The sequence below is a fragment of the Mustela nigripes genome, chromosome 16 (genome assembly GCF_022355385.1).
Source record: "Mustela nigripes isolate SB6536 chromosome 16, MUSNIG.SB6536, whole genome shotgun sequence".
Lineage (NCBI taxonomy): Eukaryota > Metazoa > Chordata > Mammalia > Carnivora > Mustelidae > Mustela > Mustela nigripes.
Genome location: NC_081572.1, coordinates 52512774 through 52540098, shown reverse-complemented (window position 1 = coordinate 52540098; position 27325 = coordinate 52512774). Strand labels below are relative to the sequence as shown.

The following is a 27325-nucleotide window of genomic DNA, read 5'->3' as shown; positions in this document are numbered from 1 at the left end:
CTGCTCCCCCAGCCATGCCCCAGTTTACATACCCGTGTACCCCGAGAGCACAAATACAACCAGTCGGGGAACAGACCGGCTACCAAGGGCCACACTTGGAGGGAGCCTGTTGTACTGGGGAGGGCAGACCCCCGCAGCTCAGCACCAAGGTTCACTAAAGCTGTTTCTTTGTCTTTTTCAAGGCCATGGGTGGGCAGAGAATGACAGTGAATGGGGTTTGGGGTCGATGCAGGAAGGGGTTGGTTGAATGTGCGCCCACCAGGGGCAGAGGAAGCAAACCATTGAACCCCATTCCAAAAGGAATTTTGATTTGGGAGGGCACTCACAGGGACTCAGAACTCCAACTTGAAGATTTTTGTCTCCATCCTCTCGGGAAACCATGTGGCTGCAATGGCCTTGGCTTTGTTTGCCAACAAAATGATGGGTGAACGCCATGGCCAAGTGTTTCCCGACCTGAGCAGAGGTGGCGGTGGTTGAGATCTCTGCCCCCCTCCCCCGGCCCGTCGGTTGGAATGATGTAAAAATGATTGATAGATGTTTTGAGAGGCTTTAAAAACGCATGTATTTGCAACGGGCCACTAGGAAGACATTGGTTAGCCTTGCCCCACCTAATATTAATATGACCCCCTAATCGGAGCAAGGCGGCATGAGACGTGGCTTCCCTCCAGCTCTGCACACACACGCAGTACAATAGATGGGCTGGTCTCCATTTTTGTATATGGAAGAAAAGAAAGCAGGCCACGGACACACCCGGGTATCCTCTGGTGTCGCCTCTGAGCTGAGATTGTGGCATTGTGAGCCCAGGAAGTTGCTTCCCTCTGGAGAACCATACCCCCCAGATACACCTGTCTATCTCCCAGATTTCTGGTATTTCCTGTATTCATAGATCGACAAATCTTTGCCTCAAAGACCGGAAGCAGACATGTCTTCCGGATATGATTAAACCACGTACGTGCACAGCTTCTACAGCGATGGGGAGGGAAATGAGAAAACACAGTGAAAAGGAGCAGAAGAGGCACAGTTTGTGTGAGCAGACTGGGGACTCAGAGACCATCTTTAGATCCCAGTTCACCAATCACTTCTTCCAGGAAGCCTTCCCTGACTTCTCTAAGGCTGACTTGGGTCTTCCTCCTCAGGGTTCCCCACAAGCTCTCCACCCAAGGTGACCCTTCAGAGGCCGTCCTCCTGTTTTAAGCTGTCTGCCTCCCTGGCCAGACTCCACCTGAGGGCCCTCGAGCACACACTGCACCTCTCATCACATAGCAGGTCCCAGGGACAGCAGACTGCTCTGGGTTGGGGGGGCGGGGGGGGTGAGGCTGAGCCCAGGCCTTTGAGTCCGTGAACTGAGTGCTCTGTGTTTACCCCACAAGGAAGGTGGGTTCCACCACAGCCCCCGGACTAATCCAAGTCTTCCTGTTCCGGTTCACCTTATCTTGATGAAGAGAGCAATTTGTTTTACATCTTTTGTAGGAGCCCAGGCAGTTGTGGCCCATCAAGTAGAACCGTGTGGGGGTGGTGGTTTTCTGATTACAATCCATTAAGGCTAAGCTGTGATTTCTAAAGCTCTTTCATTTGTGACATGAGCCAAACCCACACCCAATTTCCTCTCGCGTAGAAGGCAGCATGCTACTCTTATGAAAATGATTTTTTTAATTATGTTATTTTAAGCAGAAGCATAACCGAAAATGCAGATTGAGCAAAACAGAATACTCCAGTTGGCACACAAAAAAGAGGGCTTTTGAGAAAGGCAAGCAAGAGCCCACACTGGGGCCTGGATCATTTTAACCCTTTCCAGCCTGGTTTCCTGATGAAGTTGGCTTTTTCCCAGCTCTGTTCAATACAACAGCAGAAGGGCTACTGGGCCCTGGCTTCCCCGGTTGCCCTCCCCTGGGAGACCTCCCCTGGTCTGAGCCCTCACTGACATCCCGTCTCTTGGCAGGACATGTCTCAGCCTTGTCCGCCCCCTCCTCCCGCCCCCACCCTGGTTGTCATCACTGTGGCCCATTATCTGTTCAGACCCTTTGGGTACGAAGCCGGTCCCGAACAGCGGGCCGGTTGCTCCCAGTACCTCATGCTCAAGACCTCAGAGTGCCCCAAGGCCCTGAGAATCTAACAGCGCCCCCTTTCCTGGTCCTTTTCCATCAGGACACGGAGGAGAAGTCCAACCTTCCCCTTTTGTCCTTTCCAGTTCCCCAGGGGCACTCACTGTCAAGACAGAGACTGTCCCTAATGGAAACAAACTTTTTTTTAAAGGTCCTGAGACACCCCCCCCCCCAATAAATGGCAGATGGAGATTCTCCTTCCATCAAGCCCTTTCTCTGCCCGGTAACATCAGCATTTGAATTGGCACCCGGCAGTCCGCTGTTACCAGACTGTTACCAGTCTGAGTCCTCGTGGGGCCGCATCCCTTCCAAGAGAAGGGGCTGGTATGTGTGAATACCTCTGTGGAGGCCCGTTAAGGAATCTCTTCATCCGTAGGAGGAGAGTGATGTCACTCACTGGAAGGTGGTCGTGAGCAGGAGTGAGTGTATAATTCCTCCACCCAAGGCCTGGCATGGGACCGCCACAAGGCATTTAACTGGGATGTCTTGCCAGAACCCCAAACTCAGAATGGCCCCAAATAGAGCTCTCCGTGCCTCCACCATGAGCACGCTCCCCTGTGTGAGACCCCAGTGTTCCCCACCTGAGTATAAGGACTGGTGTCTGCGCCACCCCTATGGCTCCCATGAGGTGGCCCAGCGGTGAGCTTTCCACTTAAGTTGGGGCAGGAAGCCCGTGCTGCCTTTGGGAAGGCCTTCCCTGAGCCGACTGGGGTTACGTTTGCTTGAACTAAAATATAGACGTATCAGGTTATTAATAGACAGGCTTAAAAGGGATCAGAGGGACTTGGCAGCAACCTTGCCCTCACAGGGATGCGCGCATCGAGTCTTGGTTATTTGGTAATCGTGGAAGGCTGTAAAGGAACTGACGGCCTTCTGGAACCCACGAGACACGGCCCCAGGATCTGAAAGCCGGCTCCGGGCCTCCGCAGTCTGCACCCACGTGAGCCCTACTTGATACGCTCCAGCTGCCTGACATGCTGAACTCAGAAATGGGCACACGTCTGCCCGAATGATAGGAGCAAAAGTCACCACTCTGTCTGTGGGGTGACGAGAAAGCCTGCCCCTATTGTCGCTGCACAGCCCACACTGTGGAGGAATACAGATCAGAGATGAAAAGAGAGGCTCCTTCCCTCTGATCCTCCTCGGCGTGGATGCCACAGGCCCCTGCAGGACCTTGGAAGCCCCAGCCTGGATTCTGAATTATTGAAACTGCCTTGTCACCTGCTGAGTTCTGTTTTAGCAGTAGTGCGCCCCAACCCCCCCTTCTCTGAATGTTCCCACAGACGAGGGAACATTAAAGATCCTCGTTACCTGAAATAGGACCGTGTTTACAAATTTGCAGCCTCTGCGGGCCAGTGCTGGCCGGGGTAGGTAACACAGCAGGTTAGGGAGCTCTCAGGTCCCCCAGGAGGCACTCGGAGGTCAGGAGCAAGGGATCCAGGCAGAGAAGGGAGAAAGGGGGAGGAGAAGAATCCTAATAGGCCTGTGGTTCACAAATCAGTGCTAGAAAACAGGCACCTTGGGTGGCTTTTAGTAAGCCTTCCTTTGTGCACATGGGCTCCCGCTGTGCGTGTGATGACCCTTTACTGCAGTGGCATCGAGCACTTTCTATATTCTCCTCCAGGGATGCAAAGGAAAATGAACATTCCCTTCAGGAATTTGCATTCAAGCAGAAAACAGAGAAGCACGCAATGAGGAGACACCAGGGTTTGCCCAGTGGTAGACGCAAGTATGAGTAGCTTCCAGACACACGTCCTAGCTCAGACCCTTCCTTACGATTCCTTGGTTGCCATCTGGATGTCCCAAGGGCGTGTCAGGCTGAACACATTCGAGGTCACACATGCGTGGTCCTCCCCCTGTTTGTCATCTCAAGGAATGGCCTCTCCATGGAGCCCCTCTTGATACTTCCCTCTCCTTCCCCGCCTTATTTCACACTCGCTCCCTGTCACTTGGCCTCCCCAAGGAAGGCCTCTCAGGTCCAACCTGCTGTTCCCACCTTGATACCAGCTCCTGTCACCTCTCATCTCAGCCCCTGATCAGGGCTCCCCTACCTGCTCGGGGCCCTTCCAGTGTGTTCTTTCACAGATTGGTCAAGAAACACCACGGCCCTTTCCTCGCCCCGCCCCCGCCAAGTGCAGGCCCCTATGTGCGTGCACACCGGGCGCACACGCGCGCACACACACACACTTAAACATGTTACCATCTCTCCATGGCTCTCTGTTGCGTTTACGATCAAACCAGTACTTGGCAAAGTTGGGGGTGGTGCGTCACAACCGCCCCTCCAGCCACACTTGCTCCCTCTTTTGACTTTGATACATTTTTTTAAATTATCATACAGGCCAACTGGCCTTTTTTTTCTTTCAATAGACAGCTCTGTGAACCCTAACACATGTTCTCATCTCCTTTTAATACCTGTCTACACCATGCTCCTTCTTGCCCCTTTGTGACGACCTCTCTGTCTGCCAGCCTGCAGGGGACCAGGTCACTCTGCTCAGCTCCCACAGAGCTCAGCTCCGATCTCCCTTCCTCAGAGATGTCTCCTCTGCCCACCTCAACTGGGTCGTGTTCTGTGCCCTCGTGGCACAAATTTTTCCTGCACAGCTGTTGCGTGGTGAGGTAGATTCACTAGTGTGGCTCTTGATCTAACTCCTGGCTGGTGAACCCCCCCACACCCCAGGAGGGGCACGTGTGGATTTGTACTTGCCATCCTATCCCCTGTAGTGCTTGCCACTTAGTAGTAGGTGCTCGGCAAACACTGCCATGTGAGTAAATGGGCAGGGAGCAAACACTTCCATGCATGAGCAACTGGGCAGAGAGGTGCTCAGCAAACACTTCTGTGCCTGAGTAACTGGGCAGGGAGTTGCCTGCATAGGAATGAGCAGCCCTGTAGTCAGGACTTGGGGGAGGCAGCTTAGTGTGGTAGGGGAGCCAGTCTCCACATCAGACAGACTCACTCTGAATCCCTCCCTTAACCTCTTTTTGTAGAATTTAACATCCTCTGAGCTTCTTGGCTCACTTCCTGAGCATAAAACCTAACAGCCTGTAGGCAAGAGTAAATGAGCTAAACTACATGGAAGTCTCAGTCTTACTAGGTGCATGCATCTCGCCTTTGTGGGCGAGGGGAGGCCCTGCTCCAGACAGAGGGGCTCGATGCTGCTCCAGACCCTAATACATCCCTGGTGAAAACCCGCAAAGCCGACAAGTTCTCGTTCTGCTCGGGGACCGTGGCCCTTCCTGCCGCTCCGCTGATTGAACGCTGCTGTCTGAATGCCTCCTGCTTGCCGCGGGGTGCAGGCGCTGTGCAATGTGCCCGACCCCAGCCCCAGAAGCCCTGGCGGTCCACGGTGGAACAGTCAGGACGCAGACAAAAGCCGCGATGCCGAGAGTGGGCCCGGCGCTGCGTTTAGTACCTAGTACCGTCCTTGGGAGTAGGGAGCAGCCAGCTCCCCCCGGAGGAGGGGGGGGGTGGTCCTTGTCTGGGTGGCCGGGCCAGCTTGGGACGTGGCCCTCCGCCTCCCCCAAGCGCCTCGCTGGGGGAGGCCAGGAGAGCTGAAGCCCTCACTCGACCCCCCACCCCGGGCCCGTGCAGGGGTTTCTCCGGTCGCCGCAATGCAGTGGGCGCTGCGTGGACGGGAGCCCCGGGTGCTCAGGTCCTGGGGTGGGGAGGAGCGGGCGTACTGAGAAAGCCGGGGGGTCTTGGAGAGGGCGCACTTGCCCTCCCCTGGGCTTGCCTCCAGACAAGCCGAGGCGAGAACCCAGACTGGCAGGTGGTGGTGGCAGGGCGGGGCCGGCAAGGCCTGCGGCGCCGGGGAGCGCTGCCCCTGTGCCCTCTGACCACACCCCTCTTCTCGTCCACCCGCGCACAGGAGCCTTTCTCCTGGGAGGGATCCTCTACTCGTGGCAGTTCCCCCACTTCAACGCGCTGAGCTGGGGCCTCCGCGAAGACTACTCCCGCGGCGGCTACTGCATGATGTCGGTCACGCACCCGGCCCTGTGCCGGCGCGTCGCGCTGCGCCACTGCCTGGCCCTGATCGCACTGTCGGCCGCCGCGCCCGCGCTCCAGGTCACCACGTGGGCCTTCCCCGTCGTCTCGCTGCCGATCAACCTGTACATTTCCTACCTCGGCTTCCGGTTCTACACCGACGCGGACCGGAAGAGCTCCCGGAAGCTGTTCTTCTGCAGCCTGTGGCACCTGCCCTTGCTCCTGCTGCTCCTGCTCACCTGCAAGCGGCCCCCGGGCGCGGGCGGGGCCGCGGGGGAGCCTCGGGGTTAAGACCCCCGAGGGCACGCGGGGGGAAAAAAAAAAAAACAGGAGCAAAAAACGCGGATGGGGAGACGCACTCTTTTCTGCACCCTTTGCGGTGAGACAAGACCATCTTGGTAATTCTGGAGCCCCAGAAGGGAAATTGCTGGGTTTTCGTACGAGGTCGTACAGAGATTTGGTGCTCAGCGATCACCCAACGATTTTTTTTTTTTTCCCATAGTAACGTCCGAAATGCTCCCCAAATAAATAGGTTGGCTCAGGTGATGAATACAAAGAGAATCTTGTTCTCTTGAAGGGTCTTTATGTATTTCTTTCTCCAACACCCATGTTGTTTTTCTTCTTCCTCCTGTGGATGTACAAGGGCACCTCTTCCTTCTCGGGCCACACACGCGCACACGCACACACGCCCCACCTGGCCAGCCGAGGTGGCCAGATGCCCAGGGAGCACTAGGACTGCGTCTGCGGTCCTGCGTCCTCAGGAGTCTGGAGGGCCGCGTCCCTGGGAGGCTGTGCGCACCGCCGGCCCTCCCTGTGAGTGAGCCCGGGGCCCGGACTCTGGCTTTCTCACGTGTATTCCCAACCGCATATCCCCCCAAACAATAACAGAATACCAAGGGTGCGCTGCTGCCCGACTCCGGAAAGGAGAATTCCAAACGGTTGCCTAGGGGATCTCGGACAGGACTGCCAGCCCCGGGCCCACCCCCATTACGAAGCGGAATCAAAGGCATCTTTATAGTTGGCTTGAAATACAGGAGGTGTCTGAAGCGTTTCCTTCTGGAAGGGTGCGCCAGAATTGCCACCAGCAGTCCGTCTGCCTCTGACCCCTTACTGTCCCCCTCTGGCCTCTGCTGTCCACCAGAGCAGGGAAATCCGGAAAAAAGGTGAGCTGGCCCAGCCAGCCACAGAGCTCATGTTCTTGTCCCTTTAGTGAAAAACCACATTTCTCTCCGGGTACCATCTGAATCCAGGAAGTAGCCCCATATGTCCAATGGCCGCAAGAGCCAGAGGCTTGGGCTGGACTCCTCTTGGGGATTCGTGCAGTTCCGGGAGTTGTGTGAGTTCACCTGTAGCCAGGTGTGGCCTCAGTCACCTGTGGTTCCATCTATCCGTCCCTCACATGCACCACTAGTCCACTGTCAAATCCCACTTCCTGTAAGGTCTTGATGCTTAACAGGGTATTTGCTTTACTCCGTCTCCTGGGGCGCTGCTGCCCTGTAGGAATTCATATTGGGGAGTTTAAGCAACATTCAGATGGTCCCTGCAATATGCCTGTTCTCAGACATTTCTAAAGCGTTAGATACCATCTGACCCCTGTTTCTACTTATCTGCAATATTACCTCTTGGCTGTATCCCGGTTCTTGACTGTGGGGAACATGGCATAGGAATGTGTGCAAAGAACATCAACACCTTGTTGCAGCCTTCAGATTTGTGAAATGCCTCCATTCTCTTTTCCTGCTGCAATAAACCGGTATGTAAAAACAGAAGCATGTGTGAGGTCCTTTCTTTAATCACCTTGTATGGTGACTCACTTTTATGAGCCAGCAAATGATTAGAACACATCAGTATTTCTGTGTCAAGGCGGTAGAAGTGAACACACTGGGGGGCAGGGGGGGTGTTAGTTTTTTTTGTTTTGTTTTGTTGTTTGTTTTGTTTTGCTTTGTTTGTTTGTTTGTTTGTTTGTTTTTTAAGTAGGGGAGAGAGACAGCAGACTTCCTGCCCAACACAGATCCTGACTCGGGGCTCGATCTCAAGACCCTAACCTGAGCTGATACCAAGAGTCAGATGCTTAACCAACTGAGCCACTCAGGAACCCCCAAACCTGATTTGTAATACTTGTATACTCCAAAGAATAAGAGCATAATTATTAAGCATCATGATTATTAAGAAGAAAAGCCATGACCGACCTGCCCTCACCCTCCCTTCGGTTTGGAATCCCCCAGTTGCTTCTTTCCTTCCAAACCAGCACAGATTTCTGCCTCCTAGGCCTCTCATTCGCCTGCTTGGAAAATACCAATGACTTGCATACCGTCCCCGTTGGGCAAATGAAGTTGCAGCTTTTCAGTGCTCAGACCCAGTTTTCTCTCCGGGTATCTCCAATGTGAAGCCACCTTGGGGATTTTCCACCATGCCTCAGACCTCCCTGCGGACACCCTGTTCTCAGATGACTCCTCCACCTCCCCAAACCCCTGCCCCGTAGGTCCCAGTGTGGAATGTGGATTTCAGGCTCCAGTGACCGCCTCCCACCCCACCACCCTCCAGGCCCCAGGATGTTGCTTGCTCCCCCGGAGCCCTGGGGCACCTTGTTTCTCCACACCTGACCTTGACCACCTTTCCTAAGGACTTTGTGCTCATCAGCATTATCGAGGTGGGTGAGGCCTGTTCTTTAATGGTGGGAAGTCTTGCCAACACGACAGCTCCCTTCAGATGTCACTTAGACGCATGCAGTACGGCCTCAGGGGACCCAAAATTAAGTAAAACTAAAAAAAGAAAAAAAAAGTCTCTGTGTTTGCATCCCCTGGTCCTTCCCAAGTGTAGGACCCTTCTCCCCGGGAACACCTCCCACCCCGCTCCTGAATTAGTGGACGGGAGCACAGCCTGGGACGTGATCTCTGGACTAATCAGTTTTTACCCGGGTCCTTCAGGCCACTCGGCTGCAAGTGCAGGACTAGGTCCCTGGGGGCCCTGACGGGGTAGGGGCTACAGGAGCAGGAGGAGGGCCTGGAGATATGAAACAGGGTTGCACCGGGAGGCCGGTTATCCTAGAACACAGCAAACAAATAAAAGGGGGAAAGGACGCAACCAGCTGCTTCATTATTAGCTTTTTTAAAAGCAGGCTTCTTAGCACAGTGTTCCTTCTGGCCCTGGGGAAACTGTACCAGCCTCCCTTTATTTCAAGAAAGCCCCCGTATCTGTTCTAAGGATAAAACCACATTTCACCAAAGGCTCTGTCTCTGGAAGCCTGCAGCTGCCCGGGGATGCCTTCCCTGCTCCCAGGACCCCGCTTTTGTGTTTTCAAACATAAAAATGGGCTCCATAGAAACACCTTTCGACACATGTGCTTTGAGCACCCCGTTTGCTGGTTCTGGAAAAGGCAAAACTGTCAAGAGCCGTGCTTGGCTTAGAAGCTCCCGCCGCTGGTTCTCCCTGGTTTCCCTCACCCCGCCATGCTCCTCCCCTCCGGTCTGCTGTGCTAGGGAAACAACGGGGACCCAGCACTTCTCTGCCAGGCAGGCCTTTTTGGGAGCAGAGCAAAGCTTTTCCTGCTTGCTGCCCCTGGTGTAACGGGAGGCTGCCTCCTCTGTTTCTGCTAGAGCTGGGGTCCCCGACTCCCCGACACGCCCAAGGTGATCAGATACCTGTAACTGACCACAGAAGGGTCCCTTCTAAGGACATGCTCACGTTCTAAGAGAATAGCTCATTTGACTTGAAAGGAGATGAGGATGTTGCCTTGGTTCTTTCTTTGGAATTAGAGGCCCATGGGGCCTCTAGGCTCTAGCCACAAGGCTCTGCTGCTGCGGGGGTACATTCTCTCCCTCTGGTCAAGTCAGTGGTTTCAACCAACCGGGCGTCTAAGGCTAGAGGAAGATAAATAGGGTCCGGCCATTGGTGTGGACACTTGGCAGACTGCTTTGGGGTCTTTCCCATCAGCTGTCAACTGTACATACGTTTCTTTCTTTCTTTCTTTCTTTCTTTTTAAGATTTTATTTATTTGCCAGAGAGAGAGTACACACAAGCAGGCAGAGAGGCAGGCAGAGGCAGCGAGAGAAGCAGGCTCCCTGCCGAGCAAGGAGTCCCATGTGGGACTCCATCCCAGGACCCTGGGATCATGACCTGAACCGAAGGCAGCGGCTTAACCAACTGAGCCACCCAGGGATCCCTGTAGGTACATTTCTATCTGCTCATCTGCACACACTAGAAGTAAGCAGGTGCAATACACTTGCTTAGTCTTTGTTGGAAACTCAAAAATATTAGTTTCCGTGCATCTTGAGGCACAATTTCCTAACCAAGAGATACTCTGGATCAAAGAAGCTCCGGCTCTCACTTCTTGATTTGGGTTCTGTCCCACCGTCACTGGGCCCCGCCAGGCACATCGCAGAAGATCCAAGAGGCAAGGCACCTGGCAGCGTCTGACCTCCCCGAGCTTGTGTGATGGGCCCAGCCTGGGTCACCGATCACGGCGATGCATCGCAGAGTCCACCGGCTGGAAAACGTCCTCTGTCCTGACTCTGACCACCCCTCACCTCCTCTCCTGCCCACTGGCTTGGGTTTTCTACGTGTTTCTGGGCTTTGCCTGCTCTACCTGGAGACCACCACCTAGCCGAGCACTGTTCCACTGCATCCGTCTCCCTTAGGACCCATCAATATGCAACCTGCGTGTTGTATTTACTGGTCTATAGACCATTCCTTGCTTCCCCCATTAGACTCGAACCCCAATAAGGCAGCAATCTTTCTCACCGCTGTGTCCCCTGGCACCTAGAAGCAGCACTGACTCGGCTGACGATCAGTCAGTGACAGAAGGAAGGTGTGGGTGGCTTCCAGGGAGCCGCTGTGAGGGGAGTGGTGGCCAGAGTTGGAGGAGGGACGACTGTCTGTGCTGGGGTCCTGGACCAGGCCTTGAGGGTGGAGGAGAGTGGCGCCCACCCCCTGGGACCGAACCTGGGGTGAATGCATCTTCGTGTTCAGCAGACTTGACCCAGGATGAGTTACTGTCACTTCTATTTCTCACAGTTTTGGTTTTCCGAATGCGATAGATTTTTACCACTTCCTCTCTCTTTGGGGCTATCTTGGCTTGAGTACTTAGCAGAAGAGCGACCTTAGTCGAGTGGACCTCTTGGCCATTATTTCTCTCTCTCTCTGCCCCCCCAACCCCCACCTCTTTTTTTGCAGGGGGGGGGGGGCTTTTTCAGATAGGTTAGGCAAGAACTTAGTGTCTTGCTACCTTTTTCCCCTAAAATCATTGGTTGGACTCCTTCCCAGCACCCGTGGGCTCCGCTAGCATACCGGTTCATAACTTGGGGGACCCATCTGAGAAGTGCAAGCCAGGAGAACAGGCGCAAAGCTCAGGTCAAGGTCAAGAAGGCAGGTCAGCCGGATTGGGTGGGTGAAAATGGCGGGGGGGGCAGCATTGAAAGCCTGTCTCTCCTCAGGAGCTGGCATCCAGAGGCCCTGTGGGCTGGGGACCTCCCAAAACTACACTTAGGGATCAACTCCTCTCACTAAAGCAAAGCCCAGTGCAGAGGTGGGACTGGCAGGAGCAGGGAAGGTCACCCCGCTCCACGCCAAACATCTTGTGACAGCAAGGTGAGCAGGACGGAACAATCAACAATCGTAGTGGCCATCAGCAAGACAAACATAAACAAGACCTCCCCCACACCCCTTCCCAGCTTCAACAAACACAGACTGAAACAAAGCTTCCGGCAAGAGGAGGGGTACCATCCCCCCCCCCTTCCCCACCCAGGGTATGGGCTAACTCAACACCCATTCAGTCTCTTATCCTGAGCAAATCAATCCCCCAGGGCCCTATGCCGCTAAAGAGGTGAACCCAGATCCTTCCCTGACCCCCAGGAGTCCGCTTGGGAGATCCGTGGGGAGCGAGGACCCCAGGAGCGGGGTGGGAGTCGCAGGGGCACCCCATTTCTGACCTGGAGTGCTTGGATGGTCTCCACCTTCTCCGGGCCCTGACACCTTACCGTGGGGGGCTGGCTCAGCCCCCCTGGGTCTCCTGGGCACCTACTGCTCCAGGATCCTGGTTCTTGGGTCTCGGTTTGACTCTTTGACCCTCTCCTCTGGGCTCCGTGCCCATCGCATAGCCATCGGGCAGTAGGTCCTGACTCTCTTCTAAGGACATCTGAGCCAAAGTGAGCCTGCAGCTCTCTCTACCCTAGTCACACCATCTTCTCCTTATGGGGCTTTGCTGGGCTCAGCTGGGCTTCCGCGCTCAGGGAAGAATTCAGCGTCGGCCACTGATCATCAAGCAGAACGCGGCAGGGGAGGGGAACCGGAGGGGCGAGGGCGTTCCTAGCATAGACCAGGGTGAGCAAGGCCCCGCGGGATGTCTCGTGTAGTGTCTGGAAGTGTCTGGAAAACCAAGTTCATGGCTGGAGTAGGGGCACAAGGGACGGATGGGGGATGAGACTGAAGGCATGGAATCGGCAGGCTTTGTATATGCCTCAGGACGTAGTCTGGACTTCACCCTAGGAGTAATGGGGAGCCACTGAAGATAGCAGGAGGACAGCAGGCCATGGACATGCCTTAGAAGTAAGAGTCAGGCCGTGGCCTGGAAGGTGGACTGGGAGAACTGGGGAGACCAGCCGAGGATAAATGGTCTGAACCTGGGCAGACAAGGGAGAAGGGACAAAGGTAGGGCAGAGGGAAACCCACAGGCCAGGTTGGGTGGTTGGCAGAAAGAGGACCCTGGGATATTCTGGGGTCGTAGCTTGGGAGACAAGGTGGTGCAATTCCCTGATGGCCTTGACTGCCGGTCTGATCTCCTGCGGAAGACCCAGACCGCCTCCGCCTGCCCCCACCCCTCATGCACACAAGCATGCCTCCCCAAAGCTTGCAGACCACCAACAGCCTGAGCCTCTGCCTGGAATCTCCCCAAGAAAATCTTGGCCAGTCCTCGAACTGCAGTCACGTAAGATGGGCAGTGCGCTCTAAGAAACTGCTTGCTCAAGACGACGTGCATCGCCTTTGGGCTGAGAGCATGGCCCCAGGCTCCCCTCCAGTCCAGTGCTTCTGCCCAAAAGGTTCTAGAACAGGAACTACATACACACACACACACAAACTTCCTTCTCCCCACCCTTCTGAGTCTCTCCAATCTAAATAACCCACCAGCATATTCATTAATTTAGGCCCCTCAGGCGACCACTTGGCCCTTGGTCTCTAAAATATAGGTGAGCTCTCCAGAACTAGATGGGGAGAAAAATCCACAGTTACTCTCCTGGCAGAGTGTGCCCTCCTCCGTTAATCGTTAACCAACATTTGTCTTGGTTTGGACTCTCAGTTGCAACGGACAAGCCTAATTAAGAGAAGGGATGTGTTAGTTCCTGTAGTGGATAAGCCTGGAAGCAATCTAACTTCAGGCATGGCTCCATCCAGGAGACAGTTTGTTCCCTCTACTTGCTGTTGGCACAACTCTTGGCAAGCTCTCTCCCCTTAAGATAGGGGAACCCCTATTATTCACAAATATTTGTTATTCCTTAACTTGTGGCAAACTTCTTATCCAAACCTAGCAAGAAAGGAAATCTTGGGGGCTTGGCACCTGGGTGGCTCAGTCTGTTAAGTGTCTGCCTTCAGCTCAGGTCCTGATCCCAGGGTCCTGGGATTAGTGGGAAGCTTGCTTCTCCCTCCTCCTGCTCCCCCTGCTTGTGCACTCCCTCTGTCTCTCTCTCTCTCTCTCTCTCTCTGTCAAATAAATAAATAAACTCTTCTAAAAAGGGGCGCCTGGGAGTGCCTGGGTGGCTCAGTGGGATAAAGCCTCTGCCTTTGGCTCAGATCATGATCTCAGGGTCCTGGGATCGAGTCCCGCATCCGGCTCTCTGCTGGGCAGGGAGCCTGCTTCCCCCTCTCTCGCTGCCTACCTCTCTGCCTGCCTCTGTCTGCCAAATAAATAAATAAAATATTTAAAAAAAAGAAAAAGAAGGAAGTCTTGGTACTGAGATGATGGCCTTAACTGGCCTGACTTAGGGTTTGTGCCCTTTGTGGACCCACTCAGCCGGGGTCAAGTCAATCGGAGCCCCGGTACATAGGCAGTGACCCTCTCCTGTGATGAAGGAAAGGGAAGTACCTTCTAGTTTGGTCCTCAGCGAGACTTTGGGGTCAGGGCACTGAGGAAGTGTGCCCATGTCAGGAGCCCCAAAAAAGAACCCCCAGGCCTGGGGGAGGGGTCCCAGCAAAGGCAGGGCTCAGCCGCTGGCACACCCTCCGTCCCTCCCACCCATGACCACGAGGGCAAGCTGAAGGTTTTGTGGGTGATAGGGTTGGTTGTCCCTACCCTGTCACACCAGTGGTTGGGGAGTCGCTGTCAAGAAAGACCACACCTGGGGCACCTGGGTGGCTCAGTGGGGTTAAAGCCTCTGCCTTCAGCTCAGGTCATGATCCCAGTGGGATCGAGTCCCGCATTGGGCTCTTTGCTCAGTGGGGAGCCTGCTTCCTCCTCCTCTCTCTCTCTCTCTGCCTACTGTGATCTCTGTCTGTCAAATAAATAAATAAATAAATAAATAAAAATAAAAATAAATTAAAAATAATAATAAAATAAATAAATAAATAAAATCTTTTATTTATTTATTTTTTTTTTATTTGACAGAGAAAGAGATCATAAGTAGGCAGAGAGGCACGCAGAGAGAGGGGGGAAGCAGGATCCCCCCGAGGAGAGAGAGCCCGATGCGGGGCTCCATCCCCGGACCCTGAGATCATGACCTGAGCCGAAGGCAGTGGTTTAACCCATTGAGCCACCCAGGCGCCCCAGTAAGTAAAATCGTTAGGAAGAAAGAAAGAAAGACCACATCTGTTTGCAGGTGCGGATTGAAGTCAGTCATCATAAGGCCGTTGACCGATGACAATCCAGGGCGTCTCTCTCCCTGCTCTTCAACACCACATCAGCCCCACTCCGGGATTTCCCAAGCCAGCCCCCTACTCGGGGACGCAGAGCCTGAAAGGAGCCCCCGAAAAGGCACCTCTCACCTTTAGACTCTTTCTTCTCTAAATAAGATGTTGCTCGGAAGACATCTCCGCTTTTTTAGGAATCATCTGCGGAAAACTTCCCGATCGAAGATCCAGAAATGAGCCAGCCGGGTCCATTTTTCACAGCCCCTGCCCCCTACCCCGAGGCCCCAACCCTGGGCATATGCAGGGAGTGGAGGGCGAGGCCTCTCCCGGCCAGCCCGGGGTCCGTCCCATCGTCCCCCGGCCACCAGCCTGCCGGGGACCCTCTCCCCACAAACATCTGCCTGGCCCAGTGCTAGTGCTCCCAGGCAGTGGCCCCCTCCCTCAGAATTGTCCCAGCGCCCTCAGCTAGAAAGGGACACTTGGCATTCCCGGGGCGAGGTATTTTAATGTTAATTTGTTTAGTCAAAAAGAAGAGCCCAAACAGATGTGGGCCATTTGGCAGGGATGTCGTTCACTTGTTAGCCAAGTGCAGAAGCCTCCTTGGCAAGATATTAAATATGACCTTGGCTCCTCACGAACACTTCCTATTTCAAGAACGGAAGGGAGGCCGAGGCGGCGTCCTATAAATCAGCCTTTCAAAGAGGCAGAAAGAGGAAAACATTTGATAAATCTACATCACTGTAGCGTGCGGTCAAAGGCCCTAACATAAGTATTTGGGCTCCCAGCATTCCAGCAAACTGCTGTCCGGCACACACCGGTAGCCGGGACCACTCGGGAAGGAAAGACTTAGCCAGTTAATCTGCCATCAGCCGATCAGCCGCCCCTGCATCTAGGGAGAGGTGGCGGGTGCAGGGTGAGGGAGCGAGGACAGTGCGGTGGCTGGGTTCTCAGGGCTGGGAGAGGTGGAGGGGGACCAGCGACCGGCGGGAAGGGGCCTCCATCCACACCCTGGGTCGTGAAGATGGTGCCCTCCAGTCCCTACACCTGCTCTGAGAGGAAGGCCCCCTTCAGTCATCAGTGACAGACCCCCCCAGCCCCCAGGGTCTCAAAAGATACCCATTGGCTGCTGGGCACCGTAGCAAGTCAGGGTCGCCGGCCCCATCTGCAGTGGGTAGGGGCCGCCATAAGCCTCACTTCCTCCTCCTCCTCCTTTTTCTGCCTCTTCCACAGCCCGGTCCCCCTCCTTACTCTCGAGGTCACTTTGCCTTCGCCCCAGCTGGTCATGCTGGTCATTTGGAACCACCCGTGTCTCTTGAAATAGCTTTTGTCCCGGTGGCTAACGTGACCTCCGTCATGGTCAATCCTCGAGTGTGATGTGCTTCCGGGCGGCCCCGGGTCCAGGCTCTGGGGCAAGACGGTCCGTTCCCACCGTCCATTCCAGCTTCAATAGGATGCTTCGGCTTAGCTGGGAAGGCAGAGATGCGGGTGGTCCCTGGAGCCGGGACGTCGGGGGAGACGCAATTCAAGTCCAAGTGGACCCCGCACGACGGGTAGGCGCCCGAGTGACCGGACTTCCTTGCTTCAGTTGAAGAGCTGGTGTACCCCACTCCTGGCTCCCCTCCGGCAGGCGAAGGGGGGCTGATGGCCAGATGCTCACGCCTGCACCTGGCCAGCTGAAGGTGACTGGAGGAGGATGCCCGCTCCCCAGGGTGGCCTCGATGCCGCTCATGGTCAAGGGCTTCAGCACGGCCTTGACACAGTCCACACATTCTCCCCGTCCTCCAGCTCCAGACTACCCCCCTCCCTGTTCTCTCTCAGCTGGTGAACCCACTCCCTGTGCCCCCCCCCCCCAAAGAAAGGCAGCAATCAAAAGAGAATTTCTACCAAAGAGGGTGTTTGACTCATCACCCACCTTCCAGCATCTTCTCCCAGGAGTCGGCTCGAGGGCGGGTTTCCAGGAGGGGCTGTTCCCTCTAAAGCCAGACCCTCTCTGTGCGCACTACTCTGATTCCCTCTCCTCTGCTCCAACACATGGCTCCAGAAAACCTCCCCTCTCCTTCCTGCAGCACGGATGCCCTGTTCTCACCAGGATCTCGTCCACAAACACACAAACATGCCTCGTCTCCCATTTAAAAGGAAAACAAAACAAAACAAAAACCCCTCTTGACTCCACTTCCTCTGCCGGCTGGCCTCCTGCGTCTCTCTTTGCTCCCCTTTGCAGCAAAGTCCAAGAGAGCCCTCCGGAGTTGCTGTTTTCAATTACCTCCCCATGGTGACCTCTTATGCCCACCAGGTTTCCGCACGCCCCCCCCCCCCGCCACACTCTGTTGTATCCGCTGGTGTCAAGGTCACCTGTGACCTCTGCGTTGCTAAACCCAGTGGGCAATTCTCCCTCCTCACTGACTTGACCTCTTCACAGCATTGGACCCAGCTGTGTGCTTTCTGTTCCTCTTGGCTTCTAGTAACCCCAAGGCTGCTGGAGGTTCTTCCTGTTTCACTGGGTGCTCGCTGTCAGCCCGGGCTGGCGGTTCTTCTGCTTCAATCTCTGACCCTCTTCTCCTTCCTCCCCCTCCACGGCCCCTCGTGAGCCCGGGCAGTCCCACAACTGGGAACACCAGCCATGCACCAGCACCCCGAAGGGGGCTCGCCAGTGTTGACTTTTCTAGCTCATTCCAGTCTCGTCTCTCCACCTGCCACAGAGGCATTTCCATTCCGAGGTCTAAGACACGTTGCAGACCCCGCGCGCCCCACCAGACTCCTGATCTCCGCGCCCCACCAACATCTTCCCTCCCGGAGCTGCCTTCCCCGTTCACTCCGCCAAAACCTTCACACCCTCCTCTCTGCCTCTTTTCCTGAAAACCCTGGCGACTGGATCTTCAGAATGGAGCCAGAATCCAGGGGTCATCACCGGTGTCTCTTGCTGGGGAGAGGAGCAGGGGGAGGGCTCCAATGGCTCCCTTCCTTCCTTGCCCTTCTACTGCTGGAGAGATCATTTTACATCTTCTCTCCTGGGCACCCTGCAGTGGTTCCCCAGATTAAAGGGCCCACCAGGTCCCATAGGATGAACACCCCAGGACCCATCCGACCTCAGTCCCCAGTGGGCTCCCCTCTTGCGGCCTTCACGCCAACCTCCTGGCCCTCTTGCCATCTTCACGCAGGCCAGCTTAACTTGGGTCTGCAACTCTCCATCTCCAGATGGCCGCAGGACTCACCGGCCACCATCCCCTCACGCGTCCTACTGTCCCCCAGAGCGCTCAGGGCGCTCTAATGCAATGTGTCTTGGGCTCTCTGTCTCCCTCACCCATTCCTTTCCTCACCAGATGGTACAGGCCTTCGGGCAACATCTTCGTTTAGTTCACCTTCGATCCCAAGTCCCTCAGATGATTCCAGGCCCGTCGCCGATCCCAAGACCGTGTTACCGAAAGAGTAACATTGAGCACGTAAGGGATTTTCTGACTTGAAAAGTGTTTTCATCAAGTACATCCATTTCCCGTTCCTGCCTGGTAAGCTACCACAATTTACAGCTTAAAACAACACGCCATTTACTGACTCTGAATTCTGTGCGTCACCAGTCAGAGCATAAGATGGTCCCAGTCCCCTTCTCAGGGTCTCACCGGAGATGCTCACAGGCAGGTCCCCTCAGGGGCTGCACCAGAGAAAGGTCACCTTGCAAGCTTCCCCAAATTGTTGGCAGAGCTCTCCTTGCATGGTTGTAACGCTGGGGTCCCATCCGTGGGATAGCTCTCGGCGACGAAAGGCCACCGCACCTTCCTCACATCACTAGCCTTCTCTAAAGACCCGCTCACAATGTGGCAGCTTCCTTCTTCCAAGCCTCCAAGGGAGAAGAACCCCTCAAAAACAAAACACCATGTTATCACGGAAGTGACAGCTCATCCCCTGCGCCGTGTCCTTTTGTACAGAAGCAGTTCATAAATCACACCCCCTTTTATCAAGGGAAGATCATCAGACTATGTAACTTTTCTGTCTCCTCCTCCAACCTTTTTTCTCCTGATACTGCACAATAAGGACTTTGAGAAACGTTTCAACTAGGACGGGCTAGTTTACACCGCAGTAACGAGTAACCCCAAAAGCTATCAGTTTATCTTTTTTTTAACATGCTTAAATTTTTTTTCTGTTCAAGTGACATGTGCACTGTTGGTAAGCGGGGGCGCTCCTCTGCGTGTCCCTGAACTCTGACACCCAGACCGAGAGAGGCGCCCTCTCTTTCAGTGTTGCTGATTCATGGAGCAAAGGGAAAGAAAGCCCTAGAAGGTCTCTGACTGGCAGTCCAATGCTCTAGTTCACGCATGAATGTTGCGCATTACTTCCATTCAAAATGCTTCCCCAAGAGGCCAGCCTGTATAACCCACAGGGCAGAGGGTAAAAGTTTTGGAGGAATAGCCCATGATGCTCGTAGGAAGGCGGAGCCAGAGCCAATAGGGGGTTTTGTCAGTAAAAGAAGTTGAAAGAAGAGCATTTACCTGAAGGACATTTCATGCCAAGCAGATAAGCATTACAGAGCTCTCAATGGTCTGCAAGGGTCTCACTTCAAGGTGGAAAGTTCCAAATTAGTCCTAGGTTATTTAGGGACTGGTACTTGGAAACAATGACTAATAAAGGACCACTGATCACACCTCAATGTGCTTGTTTCTTCCTCAAGGTCATTGGCTTTCATTTGTGTTTGCCCTTTTTTTTTTTTTTTTTAATGTGCTACACACATCACACTTAGCTAACATTTTTTCCGTAATAAATTCTCATTGCTCCTGAAGAAGGTCATCGGTTCCTGGAGTGGGGTATTGGAAATAGCAACCCCTACAATGTGGAAGCAGTCGTGTGAGTCAGAGGGAGAAGGGCTCCTTCAATCTCTGGTTGAGACACTGGGAGTCTTTTTTACATCACAGTGTAGTGTTCAGTGAAATGTTGGCTTTGATACATTGGAAGTTAGCCCATGGGGTTATGGAAGCTAAGAGTCTAGGGCTACTTTCCTAGCCTTGCAGGGCAGATGAAAACATATATCTGATACAAAATCCAAAATCCCTTTCAATTCAACTCCGATATTCTTACATATTCTACTTACACCTATCGTTGAAGTGCTCAGAAATAGGACACCTTTAAAGGAACTGCCTGCACCCCCACCGCCTTGTGAATTGCCCTAAGATAGTTCTTTATTCTTAATTAAATATTGCTCCGATCTCATCGTGACTCAGACTTGTAAATAATCTTAAACAAGATTCAGCAAGAACAACAGACCTGGTTCTTAGATAAAACCCTGACTCACATACCAGGGAGGGCAACATTGGTTGGTATGTACCCTCCACTAAATGGGGGCAGTGGTCATTAGGTAGACCCGTCATATCCATTCTACTTCAAGTGATGAGACTCTTGCCCCTACCACTGCAAACCCACCTCTGCCTGCAATGGAATTGGCTTGAGAATGGGCTTGCTTGGTCCTGGCTAATGAGTGGGTGATGTGGCTTCTGGGAAAAGTCTTCCCTATTATGTAAGACAAGGGGCCACCCCCTCCTCTGAGCCTGTGGTGCCTGGATGGGATACCTGCAAATGTTCCAGGGAGCGCAGAGCCAGAAAGTCTGCAACGAACTGGAAGTAGGACCTCTTGCCTTGTTGTTATTTGAGATAATGGCTTGCCTGTTGTTTAAACAATTTCAGCCATCAGCAGCCTAAAGTATCCTAATTGACGACATGAAGGGGATGATACATTCCCCTTCACTATCTCCCTGCCACACATGGCCTTTCCACAGGGGTACCACTAGAAGCCCCCAAAAAAGGTTCCAGGAGCTCTGACCTGGGTGCCCCCCTTTACCAGCCAGTGTGGACAAGAATACGGTGAGTGCAGATGGGGAGGCAGTCTCCTGCAAACACTGCCTGGGAGAACTGATGGAACATGCTGGGCCACTTGGCTGATATTCCCCAAGATCACGGGCCGGTGCTCTCCATCTGCTGTTTTTAACTACTGCCTGTAATTTTGATTTATAAGATGTCCACTAGGATTTTTCACCTAATTTCTTAGAGCAAATATAGTCACCTCGATGATCGCGATGCCTGAAATACAGATGGACGGGGCTGGGAGTTTAGCTCAAGAGTTAAGGAAGCAGGGATGGATCCAGGCACCTTTCCCATCTTGGAGGGCCAACCACTTTTTGTAAACCTCGAGGACATAAACATGCTTCAGTAGATATGGACAGAAATCTTACTGTCTTTCCTGAAGAGATGGGTCTCGGCTGCCATGGCTGCATTCTGGGCCCAGAACAGTTTCTCATCCTCAACACTACTGATTTTGGGGCCAAATAATATTTCGTTGTAGGGGAACCTCTCCTGTACCATATATACGGTAGGGTTTTAGCTGCATTCCTGGCCTCCACCCACTAGGGGCAGTAACACTACCCAGCTGTGAAAACCAAAAATGTTTCCACCCATAGCCAGGTGTCCCTGGGGAAGGTAATCACCCCCTGCACCCGGAAGTGAGAACCATTGTCTTAGAATTACCCTCAAGTAGCAAATTACCTTCTTGTCTTCACTCCCAAGCCATCCATGCCTCTTCATTCCGTTAACAGCTCCCTGACTTCTCTGCATGGAGCTACCGCGTCTGTCCTCAAGGGATGAGATTGGGATGAGATTGACTCTCCACCACGGGTGACATGTTAGCGAGGCTGGTCAGTGGGAGCACAGCCTCCTCTTGGCCACAGCGATCTGGTCAGGACTGGTCATGTGGTCCAACTCATGACCAGATGATTCAAGCTGAAGACTTTGAATTGAGTTGTTGGAATTGAGCTTTTGAGAAGGTAAGCCTGGTATTACTGGCCGCCGTCTTGACCTCTGAGAGAGGGCCTCTCAGACAATAGCCGCTGCAGGTGAAAACAGAGCAAAAAGGAGGGGAGAGGCTAGATCCTGGCATTACCGGAGACCCTGAATCCAGCAGTGACTGGTGCTAAGGTGTCTCCCTCGGACTTTCCGTTTTGTGTTGTTTCCTCTCACTTTCAGAGAATCTTTATTTCCATATTTCATGAGTTTTGATCGACCAAAACTATCATTTGCAATCTATAATTGTGCTTGACCTTCCCATTGCTTACAGGAGGGCTGTAGCTTCCCCCGGAACTGCACTTGTCTCTTTCCTGCTTTCCCTTCTTTTCGGCAGCCTTCAAGGATGCTTAGGGGCTGAAGGACAAGGACGAGGACAGGAAGAGAAGATGGGATCCGAGGGGACCCTCTTCCTTTGGGGCTGGAGAGTAGGGTAAAGTGATGCGTAAAGAGACAGGTAGTGTGGGCGCCCGGGTGACTCAGATGGTTAAGTGTCTGCCCTCAGCTCCGGTCACCATCCTGGGGTCCTGGGATCGAGTCCCATGTTGGGCTCCTGGCTCAGTGGGGAGACTACTTCTCCCTCTCCCTCTACCTCCCGCCCTGTTCATGCTTTCTCTCTCTTTCTGTATCTCTCTCTTTCAAATAAATAAATAAAATCTTCAAAAGACAGAAAGAAAGAGAAAAAGAAACAGATTGTGTGACAATTAATTTTATGTGTCATTTGACTGGGCCACTGGGTGTCCCGGTATCTGGCTGAACATTATTCTGGGCGGGTCTATAAGGGCCTTTCTGGATGTGATTAGCATTTGAATGTGTAGACTGAGTAAAGCAGATTGCCCTCCACAGGTGAGTGGGACTCAGTCCTTCTGTGGAAGATGTGGAGTGAGAATTGTCTCTCTCTGCCTGATGGTCTTCTAGCGGGGACGTTGGTCTTCTGTGTTCAGACTCAGACTCCGACTAGAACCTGTGTCATCTGCTCTCCCCCTCTCAGGCCTTTGGACTCAGACGGGACCCATTTCCTTGACTCTCCTAGGTCATTAGCTTGCCTGCCTGGCACTACAGGTGTGAGACTTCTTGGTCTCCGTAACTGCGTCAGCCAATCCCCTATAATCAATCAATCAGTCAATCAATCCATCAATCAATCTGTTTCTCTAGAAAGCCAAGACGAACGCAGAGAGGTTTTGGCAGAACAAAGGTGTAAGGAGAAAATCTATGCCTTTCTCTGAAATCAAGCTTTCTCTCCCTTGCTTGTTTCCAGTTCTCTGATACGGAAGAGGCCGCCCTGTTAACCTTTGCCACATCACTGAGATGGGATCCTATCGCCTTAGAAAGTTCCAGTGAAATGAACTGGGAATATAGACAAGGTGTGGAGGAATTTTGCGAATGTGTTTACGTAACTGGGAATGACTTGGTCATTTCTGGGTTTGCTTTTGTGAGCATCTTTTATATCTTTATATCTTACCTACATGGGACCACAACTACCTGGACAGAAGCTGCCTCAACTGAAAAAATAAAACAAACAAACAAAAAAATGCAAACATATTGTATATGTGAATTTTATAGACTCCTCCCAAAACACTGTCTTTATTTGTGGATTATGGACAGCTAGCGTAAGACTTATAAAGACTAATGGTGACTCACAAAACCCACCATGGTTCCCTATGTCTAGAGCAGTAAGATTAACATCCTTTGAGACTCCCCTAAGAGAGAAGATCCCTACCACCTAGAAAACAAACATACACTTACAAAATTTTGCAACAATTTCAGGGGGTCCATGGAGCCCCCAAAGAAATCAGGTCATGGGGAGAAATCAGGCTATCTCTAATTTGGGGGAGGTGGTTCTCTTTTAAAAAATATATATATATATGTTTTAGGATTTTATTTATCTATTTAAGAGAGAGAGAGCACAAGAGTGGGGGGAAGGACAGAGAGAGAGGGAGAAGCAGGGTCCCCGCTGAGCAAGGAGTCTGATGCAGGGCTCAATCCCAGAACGCTGGTTTCATGACCCAAGCTGAAGGCAGATGCTTAACCCACTGAGCCACCCAGGTGCCCCGGGGAGGTGGTTTCTTAAGAGATGTTTGCCCTGCTCTTTTCAAGTGCCTATCTCAGGCAGACGACTCCAAAAGCTTGGGAGAGCACGTCGATTTGCGTAGTCTGCATATGATGGGATGTTCTTGCCTTGAGGAGTCGGGCCGATGCAAATTTGAATCCTGGTCTGTCCCTCAGCGGTGTGACTGCGGAGAGGTGTCACCACCTATGCGAGCCCCAGCCTGTCTCCCCATCTGCCAGGTGGAACAATCCCTAGTCATTTCCGAAGTCAGGGCGAACGATTAGAGTAAATAATTCATATCCTTTGCTCTGTGCCGTGCTGCCTCCCTGAACTGGTAGCCTGACTAACGATTTTGCTGAACGGCCCAACTGCTTTGGCCTCGGGTAGACACAGCCAGCTGCTGTGGCCGTAGAACAAGACAGAAAACAAAATCATAATGCCTGCAATGTAGGGTGTGGGCGTGGGCGTGGGTTTGCCTGTCCGTATCTGGCTGGGTTTTCTTGTCTGCTTTAGGCACTCATCCTAGGCATCTGGGCTCTTTTCTGTTTCTGTGCAGGTGCTGTGTAGACCCACCCCTCCACACACACACATACACACACGCACAGACATATGTCCATGACCAAGCCCCCTTCCCTTCCCTCTACACACCCCCTGCATTCTCCTGGCTCCTCTCCATGCAGGAACACGTCTGCCCTCATTCCGTCGCCCCGAGTCCTGGTTCCCTAGGGCTGCGCTCGCCAATTCCCACCACACCATGGGCTTAAGACAACAGAAATGTGTTCTCCCGGTTCTGAAGGTCGGAAGCATGACGTCAGGACTGCCAGCCGGAATCCAGGATGCCCAGAGCGGCGGGCTCCCTGGGGAGAGTCTGGGGTCGGGTCCTTCTTGCTTCTCCCGGCTTCCCTGGGTTCATGGTTCATGGCCGTATCACTCCAATTTCTGCCTCCTCTGTCTCGCTGATCTAGGAAAGACGTTATTAGGGTTCGAAGCCTTCAGCCAAGAATTCTTGAGACGTCTTTGGTGAAAAATGGTGGTTTTATTAAAGCACGGGGGACAGTACCCATGGACAGAAAGAGCCGCACTGGGGTCAGGAGGAGTGGCCCGTTCTACACTTCAAGTTGAAGGTCTGGGGAGAGCTTTAAGTCTACGGAATCTTGGAAGCAAGGTTTCCAGGACCTTGAGGGGGCTATATATTGCTGGGAGAAGGTCATTTATTAATTTTTTAAAAAAGATTTTACTTATTTATTTGAGAGACAGAGAGTGAGAAAGACCATGAGAGGGGAGAAGCTCAGAGGGAGAAGCAGACTCTCTGCAGAGCTGAGAGTCAGATGCGGGACTCAGACTCGATCCCGGGATTCCAGGATCATGACCTGAGACGGAAGCAGTGGCTTAACCAACTGAGCCACCCAGGCGCCCTGGGGAAAGGTCATTTATTACTTAATTACATTTACATTTACAATTTACAATTACATTTAAATAATTTAAATAAAAATAAATAATTTAAATAAAAATTTAAATTTAAATTTAAATAAAATTTAAAGAAAAAATTTACAATTCCATTTAATAAATTACATTTATTATTATTACCTAATGAGGTCTTTGTCATAAGACCTTCAGGGGTATTCTGGTGGGCCCTATGCTTGGGGGATTTTGAGATAAAGAACTTTCCAAAGGAATTTTTGTGCATTAAAGCGGACTTAGAGGACCCTGGCAGGTGGTGGGGTGGGTGTGGGGCACGGTTTGGGCTAGGATTGCCGTTTGCCCTTAGCAAACTATGAACATCCAGGCAGTTGGGGCCCCAGAGGAACGTCACTCCACCTATTTCAAGGACTTGTCAGCGGGCTCCAGGTAGTAAGGAAATTTGATCATTTTTCTTCTGCCTATGTATCCCACGTCAACATCATCTGTGTGTGTGTGTGTGTGTATGCACAATTCTCTCCACGTGTCTCCCATACGGACTTGTATCCTTAGGACCACCGGGATCATCCAGGATAATGGATAGTCACACTGTCCCCTCGCTCTCCCGGCTGAACCCACACGTGCCCCCGGCCACCCAGCTACTTCCTGCTCTTGTCGCCTGAAATCCAAGCCCCTGCTCTGTCCAGTACCTGCCAAGTAATCACCGCCCACAGTCCCTTCTCGCCAGCACTCACCTCCACCCCTGGGATCCCCTCTACCCCGCATTTAGCCTTCCGTCTCTCCTCACATCCCCGCCAGTAATCCTCATTGACAACCACATCCATTTTTAATGAGCCCCGAGTTGCCTTTGATCTCCCGGCTCCGGCTCCGGGCCTCACTTGACTTCCAGCTCTACTTCCCATCTGCCGCCCACAAGGGGGCCGTGTCCTTGCGGCCTGGCGTTCCCCGCACCCAGGTCCCGACAGCAGTTCTATGGGACAAAAATTTTGCTCACCTTGAATTTCCTCAACTGCCTTCTTTCTCCTGTGTGCGTCTCTTAAGGCTGCCACCCTGAAAACCACGGCAGACTTCGTGCCTCAAAGCCACCAAGGTTTCTCGCTCCTCGCTCCAGAGGCCAGAGGTTTGAAATCAAGGCGTGGGCAAGGCCTCCCTCTGCCTGGACGCTCCGGGGGAGGGGCCTCCCTGCCTCCTCCAGCTTCTGGGGGCTCCAGGCCTCCCTGGGTTCCTGGCAACTTCACTCCGAGCTCCGCCGGAGTCTCCACACATCCTTGACCTCTGTGTCTCCTCCCCGCCTTCTAGGAGGATGCACACTGTTGGGGTGAGGGCTCCTCCCTAACCCGGAATGAACTTATCTTTGCATGGGTAAAGACCCCTTTTCCAAATAAAGCTCTGTTTCAAATCAAGGGGCTGGGTGGGCAAATCTTGTGAGCCCACCATTCAAACCCCCACACCTCCCCAGTTTCAAATCGGAAAACCAGGCCACCCGGGAGGGCCGGGGTCCTGGCTTCCTGGAGTCAACCAGGGGGCAGAGGACAGGATCTACAGGTGTGAGCAAATAGCTCCCAGATGACCAACCTTGACCTGTAGGAAGAGGCGGAGAGCAGATGGATAAAGCCCACCCGCTCCCGTGGACCCCCTACCACGCTTCCGGAGCAAGCTCGTGTGCCAGTGGGCAAGGTGCCCAGCCTTTTCTAGAAGTAATTGCCCCCAAGTAATACCTGTCCTCTCCCCGTGCCTCCCCTCCCGTCCTGTTGCCGCCCATGAATACCTCAGTGGGATTGGGCCTCCTGTATACTTTGTTAGCACCCCACTCCAGCGTCTGGCTTTGTTTTCCAGAAGAATCCAATCAGGAGTCTGGCCAGCTACGCCCCGAGGCTCTGGTGAGCGGGGAAGTAGCCCCCGGCATCTGTTCTGATTAAGTTGCCTGCTTTCTGGATGCCCTTGCTTGTTGCACAGACTCTGGCTGAGGCGCTGAGGGGTCTGTGGGCTGCCCCAAGTCCTGCGATGGGGATTTGTCATCTAGATGGCCCGAGATGCCAGCTCTGCCCTGCGGGGACAGTGCGCAACGGGAACATCTGGGATCCCGGTGTGGAGTGGTGTGATGGAGGGAGACGGGGTAGCTGC

General features: G+C 53.2%; 1 protein-coding gene across 1 annotated transcript in view; it reads left to right on the top strand.

The window, feature by feature from the left end:
- LOC132004557 (protoheme IX farnesyltransferase, mitochondrial) overlaps window positions 1–7850 on the top strand; it is a 130852-nt gene extending 123002 nt beyond the window's left edge. Inside the window, exon 7 of the mRNA XM_059381101.1 lies at window positions 5969–7850. Within this exon, the coding sequence (XP_059237084.1) occupies window positions 5969–6375 (407 nt within the window). The 3' untranslated portion in view covers window positions 6376–7850. The remainder of the gene's footprint in view (window positions 1–5968) is intronic.
- The last annotated feature ends 19475 nt before the right edge of the window (window positions 7851–27325 follow it).